The following is a 10,027-nucleotide window of genomic DNA, read 5'->3' as shown; positions in this document are numbered from 1 at the left end:
GGGCTTGTTCTCATGTACTGAAAAGCAATCCAGTCCAAATAATGGAAAAACACTTACAAATGTAAAAAATCAGTTTGTTGCATCAAAGAAGGAATGTGAAGTACTGTAATGCATTCATACAAAAAACAGGAAGGGAAAGTCATCTTTTGTGGCTTTTTTGTTTGTTGGGTTGTTTTTTTCCCTGTCTATGGCATTATTTAGATGATGACTAAAGACTGTAGAAAAACAGAGAAAAAGAAGGCAGTTGGAAGCATAGGACTTCCTTCCAGCAAATCAGTGGAGTGATGATAACTTGGTATCCTTGTCCAATAAGCATGCTTGTACGTAGTACAAGCTTGATTGCCTGTAGCAATGGTCCATTTCACTCAAGGTTGTTATCCTTAATTGGATCTAAAGGATTGTGAGCAGAGTTTTGAAACTTGGGAGCATATTTATATTTAGGAACACAAAGTAAGCAGGCAGAGAGCAGGTGAGAAAGTAACAGGGACATAAATCTCAAGCTTGCTAATGAGAACTTGCTCCTGGGGAGCAAGACTTGTGGTTTCTTGCAGTTCTGCTCTTCTCTTGCTCCCCAGAGATATTGCTTAATGCAAATTGCCTGCCTTCACCTTTTGAAAAACTCTTTTTGTACCAGAACGCTGACTGGGGGGACTCAATGTTTTTCTGGGACTAGTAATAGGAAAACACAAGACTAGGAATACAGGAGAGAAAGGCTGTTCTGTAGGAGATAAAAAGACAAAGTAGAAATTTCTGGAAAAGACAAGATCAGAAGAACAGTGGCAGATAGGAAAAGAAACATGAAACCTAGATGGTAGAAGGGCAAGAAAGGACAAATGACAGGGGGAGAAATCCTGGATGGTACCACTTATGAGAGGCAACAAATGTTTGAACAGTGGAAAAGTTTTTTTCTTTAATAAGTCTGATGGCAGATTCAGATAGGGGTACCCACATCCTTCTTGGGGATTTGCCAGACCATTACAGATTAAAAAGGGGATATCCAAGAGTACTATTTAAGGTGGTGTGTTGACTATACTGGTTTGGAAAGCAGGAAACCTATAGTTTCAGGCTGTGAACTGATGGACGTGTAGGTGTGAATAGGTATTCTTTTCCAGGAAAAGAGTTACGTGGTTGATGTTAACTGAGTGAGAAAATACCAGGGACTAGTGAAACTAGGGTAATTATGATAGGATAACTTGGGTCTGACTTTACAGACAAGGAAAGAAATAATTAAAAATGAGTGCAAACTCAGGAAAATAGCCAGTTTTAGGACATTTCAAATTTATACAGCTGGTGCATGAATTGAGCCTGCAATGCAGACAGCAATTGCAGTAATTTAATGTGATTAAAATGGAGAAACTTAACAGGTGAATGACAGACGATAACAACTGAGAGGATATACCATGTCACACTACAGATGCAGTAACGTGCATAAGAACAAACTATTTTCATGATCTCTGGGTTCAAGCTGGTGCATCAGCTGGACCCCACTGTGTGGTGTATGTTCATCGACACTAGTAATTGGTATTGTATTCCCCAGCAAAGAGACCTGAATGATAAACCCCGGACAGAACTGAGCTGTGCTTCTTGGGGAAGGGAAAGGAGCAAGGGCAGATTCTGAAACAGCTGACTCCAGGCAAAGTGTGAACCCCACGATGTGTAATTTGTGGGTGTGGGTGCCCAGAGTGCCAGCAGACTAGCAACTCTGGCAAATCTCAGAATACTAGTAGTCCCCAGCCAGTGTGACTGTCAGGGAAAACAGAAGACCCTGAAAGGAAAGATTAAGGCTAATAAAACCTCACTTCTACCAACTAGGTCTCTTTTTTAAAGATAGAGCGTACTTTCCCAGCTGGATCAGATCTGCTTAATTTATTTTCTTTACATACTGATATCTATTTTGCTTTCAGCATAATAAGTAGTCGTTAATAGTATCATCCCTTCTAGCCTACAAATTGATCATCACTCTTGCATCTGATCATTAATAAAATGAAAATTAAATTCAAAGGTAGGTAACAATACACTTCAGATATGGTGAAAACTGCAGCATTTCTGAGATCTCTTGATTAATGTGTGTGAGGCAAATGGTATATTTTCCTCTTTTAAGTTATTCTTTGATTAACACATTTGCTATAAAGATCAAGAAGTGAATACATCTTAAGGAAAGGTCTGAATCATCTGTGGGAGGTGGCTGGGTGAGAAGGAAAGCAAGAAAAAACTGATCATCAGAACACACTTCTGGACAGTGAAATCTATCAAAAAGTCATTCAGAGCATTTGAAATCAGACTTAATTTTTACAAGATCACAGATGTGCACTTTTCTCTGTTTACACTGGATATAATATCAACAAAGGCAAGACAAACTAAAAGACCTGCCTTTGTCATCCTACCTGGCTCCAGAGTGGCTACTAGTTTTTAACGTGTCTTCTCTCATTTTTGTTTTCAAGGGCACATCATAGCAATTTCCCAGAAAAAAAAAAAACATACCATGGATGTTTGGGTCAAACTGTTAGCAGTGACAGTCCTGCTTACTATGGTTGATGCTCAGCTGCCAAAGCCAGCACGGGCCCCTCTGGTTCTGCACAAGCCCTTCGTGGTTGTTTGGAATGCGCCCACCGAGCAGTGCAGGCTGCGGTACAAAGTGGACCTGGATCTCAGTATTTTTGACATTGCATCCAACACCAATGAGACTTTGAGTGGATCCAATGTGACAATCTTCTATCACACTCATTTGGGATACTATCCCTTCTACTCAGATAACGGAGATCCTGTCAATGGAGGGGTGCCCCAGAATGAAAGTTTAATCAAACACCTTCGTAAAGCAAAGTCTGACATTGACTATTGCATACCCATGAAGAAATTTCAGGGGCTTGCAGTCATTGACTGGGAAAACTGGAGGCCCCAGTGGGATAGGAACTGGGGTAATAAAAGTATATATAGAAATAAATCTCTTGAGATCGTTAGGAGACGGCATCCTCAGTGGTCAGAGGACAAAATTAGGAAAGTGGCTAAAGAGGAATTTGAAAATGCTGGCAAGAGTTTTATGAACAACACTATCCTTCTGGCTGAGCATATGAGACCAAATGGTTTGTGGGGCTACTATCTTTACCCAGACTGCTACAATTATGATTACAAAGAACACCCGCAAACATACACAGGGAAATGTCCACCCATTGAGTCTTCCCGAAATGACCTCCTGCTGTGGCTGTGGAAGGAAAGCACTGCTCTCTACCCTTCTATATACTTGGATTATATACTAAAGTCAAGTCCAAATGCACTGAAATTTGTTCACTATCGGGTTAAGGAGGCAATACGTGTTGCATCAATTGCTAGAAAAGACTATGTTTTGCCTGTGTTTGTTTACTCCAGACCATTTTATGCCTATACTTTTCATGTTTTGACAGAGGTAAGCAGACAGACTTCTTTAGAAATCTAGAGATTAGGAAAAAAACTCTTTGAAAAAATACTTTCTAAAAGTATTCCTTATGCACTTCTAAGTTCATTTTTTTTGGTATTTAGGGCAACCCCTCTGAAAGGAAGTACTGTAGTCACAGTACAAAACTCTATACCTTTCAAGAGTTAAAATTGCAGTGCTTGGTCTACTTCTCTAGCATAACTTTGTATATTTCTAATGAGGGTAATTTAGAAAAAAAAAGTAAAGAAATAATTTCCTTAAGGAAACAATTCATTCTGATATTTTAATTCTTCAGAACAGCTTGTGAAATGAACTTGACAAATTTTCATGACATTTAAAACTAATTAGGGTAATGGGAAGATAAACTTTCATGAGATAGGAGCCTCAGGGCTTTTTTGTTTCTTTATCCAAATGTAAATTCGTTCAGTATAGAAATGAACCAGTCAAGTAAACTTGTTTGGCCTGAAGTAGCTAATTTCTGAATGAAGAACATTGGCCATCTTTCTTTTCAGAGGTATAACATGTTCAAATATCTTCATGATCCAACATTTAGTCCTAACACTGCAGAGTCCTTTTCATAAAGAAAGCAAATTTTTGAGTTCTGCATTGTTCTTTCAACCAATGATCAAATGCAATAAATATACAGAGGCCATATTGATGGTAAAAATACATGTACAGATTCTAGACTTTCTAGACTTTCTGGGTATGTAATGACATTTGTGGATCTCAGTTTGTTTATTCACATAAGAGAGAGGCATAGATGCTATTCATTTATTTAGTTATTGCCTCAAGTGTCTTTTGATTCTTGCTTTGATTGCTATCAATTTCTCAAAGGGGGGAGAAGATCTGGGGCAGGGAACTAATGAAAACAACCCATCAGTGGCTAAAGGCATCTGGTGGTACTCCCTCCCTTTAGTTTGCAGAGAGATGCTGCTTTAGTTTGCTTCTGTTGCTTCCAGAGACGAGTTCTTAGCAAAATGGTGAGAAAGTGCATTGGAATAGGCAACCATCAGTCCAGCAAACCACGGCTGCATGTAGTTTCTACCTGGAGCTGGAGCTGAGGATGGGTGGTGAAGAGTCTGAGAAGTGTTTCAGGCTGTGCCCAGGAAGTCAACAGTACATAGAAGCAATCATCAATTCAGTATGCCTCATTTTTAGCAACCAAGGACTCTTTGTAGCTGCTCTCTGTGTAATGTGGAAACTGCAGATCCTAGCTGACTCAGAAATCGTGGTCAAATAGGCCAGGCTGGGTCCTACTGACCGCAAAGGATCATTTGGGTTGGTACAGGCAGGATGTCACACAGATCACCTTCACTGCAGAACTCAGACTGTGAAATAAATGGCTGTTCTTCAAATGCTCAGGTTGCAATAATACATTTTTATAAGATAAATCAGTCCCTTGACCAATATAAAAATGTTACTGAAAGCTAAGAGTACTAACATGCTTTTAGCAGTTACGCACAACTTCAAGCTCTGTAGTGGTATAAATTTTGTGTTTTACCTCATGCTATTTTCTGAATAGTACAGTGGTAATTTGGAGTGATTGTCTTAAGTTATACTCTTTAAATCACTGTTCTTTTTTTTTCAATTGCATGTAGCCATTTACTTTTGTATGCTTTAAAGGTCACTTTACAACTCTGTAGCCAGGGAAGTTCTCTGTATAGCCACAGAAATGTCTTTGGGTTATGCTTCACTGCATACTTTCTGATAAGGACAGCACCGAGCTCCTCAGGCAGCCAAGGGAACAGGGCTTGATGTGTCTCCAGACTATACACATTGTATGAACAGCTTGAGCACTGCCAGGAACTTGCAGGGCTGCATTTAAGAAAACTCAAAGGTATCTGAGAAATTCATCATGCTTTTTTTATTTTTTGGAAACTATTTGTAAATTTTGAATTAGGTTCACAATCATTACAAAGGATTGCTAGAAATGAGTATAAGAAGTCTGCCATCTGTAGGGTATTTAGGAACTCTCTGCCTTGACAATTCAGTACTAAGCATGTGGGAGAGTGAAGTTACACAGTAGCATCTGTGCTTCCTGACTAGATGGCTGAAGTCATTAAAAGACCAGGATGACAATCAGCAAAGGATGAATAATATATAACAGTTCTCTCGTTCAGGTACAGACAGTCTTCTCTGATGGACACCATTCCCTGCAATCATGCCAGACTGGCACTGCCATTCCTGAATACAGAAAAACATCTGTAAATAAGACTGTTCAAAATTTAAAGGAAATATTACATATGTACTTCTTTTATTTCAACATGTAACGAAAACTGACTGTCCTCTTTCCTCTCAAGGTCCAATACTGAAACAGCTTAGCTCACCTATTTTTTTAGTGCCCAATGCAGTGACTTGGCTCATCAAAATAGAGAGAATCATTGATAGAAATTAGAGCCTCCTCCATCCACCCTGGCAAATCAGCTGTCTGCTCAGACAGCTCAGCACAGTCTTGAGGATCTTTGGTTGTTGCACACTGCCCCCAAAAGCTTGAATGCAAATGAACATCAGAAGGGAAGAGGCTTTTGTTGACTTAACACTTGGAGAAGTGCCAGATGCCTAAGTGGCAGCTGACCCATAAAATTGCCTCTGCAGGATAGTCTTCCAACATGGAGGGATGAGGATTTGACATAAGCAGTAAAATAGGATTCTCCACCTAGACAAATGCCAAGATGCTCATATTTAAAATTATATCTAAAAGTTTTTAAACTTGCATGTTTTCTTTTATGTGAGAACTTCTCACACTCACATGAAAGAGCCATGCCAGTGAGCCCACACTTACCCTAGGCTGTGCTGTGTGAAGACCAGCACTTAGTTCAGTCCTCAAACCAGGACTACACTATCTGAGGTCACTGGGGGAGCTTGTGTGCCCTGCTCAGGGCTTCATGGAAGCACCTCAATATCTGTGCTCTTGGTTTGCAGTTCTCAGCAGGTGAAAATTCTGTTTTCTAAACCTGTCTGTGGCAGGGAAAGATGATGGTGCCTCCTTTGTGTGGCCATCTAGACTAAGCAGTCACCTCTGGAGCACAAGCTCTTGGCTTAGTTCTCTTCCTAGCCTGCTCAGGAAGAATCCAACACCCTGTATTAGACACTAGGAAGGAGTTAGGGAATCAACAGACCAAAAAGAACGAGTGTTGTGTGAGAATGCAAAATCAAAGCAAGGGTACAACCTCCTGTTCATAGGTTATTCAGGGAATACTGAATATCTGTCATTACTAACAGTAATCAGGAATTACTTTTTAGCCAATTATCATAGATAGAAATGAGTTTAGGTGTAATTGATCATGCTTTGAAATTTAGCAGTGGAAGAAGATCCTCCCTCCATAATTTCTAAGATTTAATTGCATTTCTCAGAACACAATATTCGTGGTTACAGGGAACAGCTTTAAGACACTTGCAAGGTATGTTGCAATGTTTTTGGCAAGGCATCAGTGACTCCTGTTCTTCACACAGTCTCTGCTGTGATAAAGCTGTGTTACTGCTGTCACTACAACTCAAGTGCGTATTGGTGTAGCTCTAAAAGTGGACATGGTTAAGCCAGTATGTAAATGTATCACTGGGAGAAACTTATCTTTAAAAAATACATTGCCTGGAATAATGGCATTCACACTTAGCAACAGCAGCTCTGTAACCATACTGACATGGCTAAAGCAGAACAAGTAAGACCCTTGCCTAAAGCCCATCAACTGAAATTAGGCACTGTAAAAGATACGGGATCATACTTATCTTCACTTGCTCAAAAATGGTGCCTATTGTAATCATTCAAAGTCCCATATCCTAGTGTTTTTTTTACATTTATTTTTATATCTTTGATTTTCTGATGTTGTCTGGTTTTGACCTTTTTCAGAGAGATCTGGTCAACACCATTGGTGAAAGTGCGGCTTTGGGAGCAGCTGGAGTAGTTCTTTGGGGCAGTATGCAATATGCCAGCTCAAAGGTAGGTTGTATCACCTCAATGCCTCTCCTCTTTTACCACACTCTATGTTGCACCCATCTATCTTTCTCAGTGTAATCAGCCAGTGACTGAAGATGATGGCTCAATAATACTTTGTGGTCTTGTTAACCCTGTATCCAAGAAGGCCAATGGCATCCTGGCCTGCATGAGAAATAGTGTGGCCAGCAGGAGTAGAGAAGTCATTCTGCCCTTATACTCAGCACTGGTTAGACTACACCTTGAATACTGTGCCCAGTTCTGGGCTCCTCGGTTTAGGAAAGATGTTGAGTTGCTCGAACATGTCCAGAGGAGGGCAACAAGGCTGATGAAGGGTCTCGAGCACAAGCCCTGTGAGGAGGGGTTGAGGGAGGTGAGGGTGTTTAGCCTGGAGAAGAGCAGGCTCAGAGGAGACCTTATTGCCATCTACAACTGCCTGAAGGGAGGCTGTAGCCAGGTGGGGGTTGGTCTCTTCTCCCAGGCAACCAGCAACAGGAGGACACATTCTCAAGCTGTGCCAGAGGATGTTTAGGCTGGAGGTGAGGAGAAAATTCTTCACAGAAGGAGTAATTGGCCAGTGGAAAGGGCTGCCCAGGGGGGTGGTGGAGTCACCATCCCTGGAGGTGTTCAAAAAAAGCTTGGATGTGGCACTTGGAGCCATGGTTTAGTTGTCAGAAGGTGTTAGGTATTAGGTAATAGGTTGGACTTGATCTCTGAGGTCTTTTCCAACCTGGTTGATTCTGTGATTCTGTGGTTCTGTGATTCTGTATTTGCAATAGGCTGAGAAGTCCTATTGCTTCAGAGGACATTGCTTTGGGCAGGTCATCTGTGGCATTGTGGAATAACGAGTCCAGATTAGAAGAAAGAGATCTTTTGAAACAATAGCAAATATAAGGACAGATTGTTTTACTATGTTCTACTTTGTAGCTATGGCAGGTTATACAGATCCACAGAAAAGGAATGGAGTGTGGAGGAGAGCTATTTTCTCTGTTTAATGAGTGTTGAAATGACACAAGAAAAATAATGTTACCACAAGAAGAGGCATAGTTCCTCGTCCCTGGTTCTGCAGGCTTTCGTAACTAATCCTTCCTGAAGTAATGGAGGAGGCAGAAGGCTGCATGGATGTTTTACAGAAGGCATGACAGGCCAGCCCCACCCTTAAAACTGGGATAGGCTTTTGTGTTCACTCTGCTTTTCATTCAGACCACTCTCTACCTCCTGAAGTCTCTGGCAAAACACCACTGACTTGGGCAGAGAAAGAGGGAAATGTGAACTGAAACTTCCCAGCCACAATTGCATCAGCTTCTGTGCTGGTTTCTGAAAATGATGTTGCTTCTTGTAAACGGAAGGAATTGGAGAGATTAGGACCGAAGTGGTGACTCAATATGTGCTTAAAAACCTATTAATCCTGTGCATGGCTCCTTGTCAGTAGCCACCAGAAATCCTTACTTAAGGAGCTAGTTAGTCTCAGATTAGCATATAAACTCTCAGTTTGCTAGGACTTCTCCCTAGTATATTTCTACCAAGCAGCTAAACAGACAATATAGTAAAGGTCAATATTATGCTAATCTGCTACATGGAAGTAAATTCACTTAAACCTAATAGATTACTCCAGAAAAATTGATCTCAACAGGTTGCTTTAGCCAAGATCAGTTTTGCACTGGCATCTTCTTAGATATAACAAATTTGGACATGATGCTAGCTACTGAAAAATGTGTCATGATCTTTTATCTACAGGAGAGCTGTTCAACTGTGAAACAGTACATCGATGGACCCTTAGGACATTATGTCATTAATGTGACCTCAGCAGCCAAACTCTGTAGCAAAGTCCTGTGCAAGAAGAATGGAAGATGTATCCGCAAAAACAGCGACTCTTCTGCTTACCTCCATTTGCCACCCACTAATTTTAAGATCCGAACCCAACACTCAGAGAACGGCCCCAGGTTCCAGGTGACTGGGGAACCCAGCCTGGAGAATATTGAAGCCATGAGGCAAAGATTCATGTGTCAGTGTTACCAGGGCTGGACAGGAATATTTTGTGAATTGCCTGACCATAGGCTAATGGAGAACTGGGTTCATGTTTTGTTCAATAAATCAAGAAAACAAAAGCTTTATGTCTTCCTCTTAGGAGCCATGCAGCTTCTTCTGCTTTATACCACACACTAAAGTCTTCTGAGGCAGTGCAAGAAAGTAAGAAATGGTGCCACTAAGAGTTTCATTCCTCAGCAATTTTTTGTTGCACAGGGGAAACACATTATTGGTTAAATAGTTTTATTCTGTTTTCTGCATCTCCCACTCTTGGAATTACTTCAGACACTAAGTATTTTGAAAGCAACTCCCTCTTTTTTACTAGCTCCTTCACTCGTTACTCATGTTTTATTCATATGTTCAACAGGTAAGACTTCGCTGTAACAGTGGAAGCTTTACCTGAGTAAAAAAGTTGAACAAACATGTACAAAGATTCATCTGTATAGAAGCTTAAAATAGGACACAGACCCTCTGTTTCAGTTTTCATGTGGACCAGGGATTGTAAAATGTTCGCTGCAGCTCTTGATGAAGTCAAATGGCATTATGTGTGAGCAGCAGCACTGTGCCCAGAGCCACATCCACCAAAACTCACTAAGCCTGCTACTTGTGCATGGATAACGTGAAGAGTATGGAGTTATACATCAAAAATACATAAAAAA

At 40.7% G+C, this 10,027-nt stretch overlaps 1 protein-coding gene across 1 annotated transcript; it reads left to right on the top strand.

Moving 5' to 3' along the window:
- The first annotated feature begins 2,482 nt into the window (after positions 1–2,482).
- Positions 2,483–9,506, top strand: LOC128981042 (hyaluronidase-1-like). Its single transcript, XM_054399683.1, has 3 exons — positions 2,483–3,400; positions 7,257–7,346; positions 9,078–9,506. Exons 1-3 carry the CDS (start codon positions 2,483–2,485, stop codon positions 9,504–9,506), a joined length of 1,437 nt encoding a protein of 478 aa, XP_054255658.1.
- Positions 9,507–10,027: the final 521 nt, after the last annotated feature.

Source organism: Indicator indicator, chromosome 3 (assembly GCF_027791375.1).
Source record: "Indicator indicator isolate 239-I01 chromosome 3, UM_Iind_1.1, whole genome shotgun sequence".
Lineage (NCBI taxonomy): Eukaryota > Metazoa > Chordata > Aves > Piciformes > Indicatoridae > Indicator > Indicator indicator.
Note: the sequence above shows the minus strand (reverse complement) of the source record. Positions and strands in the feature narration are given on the sequence as shown.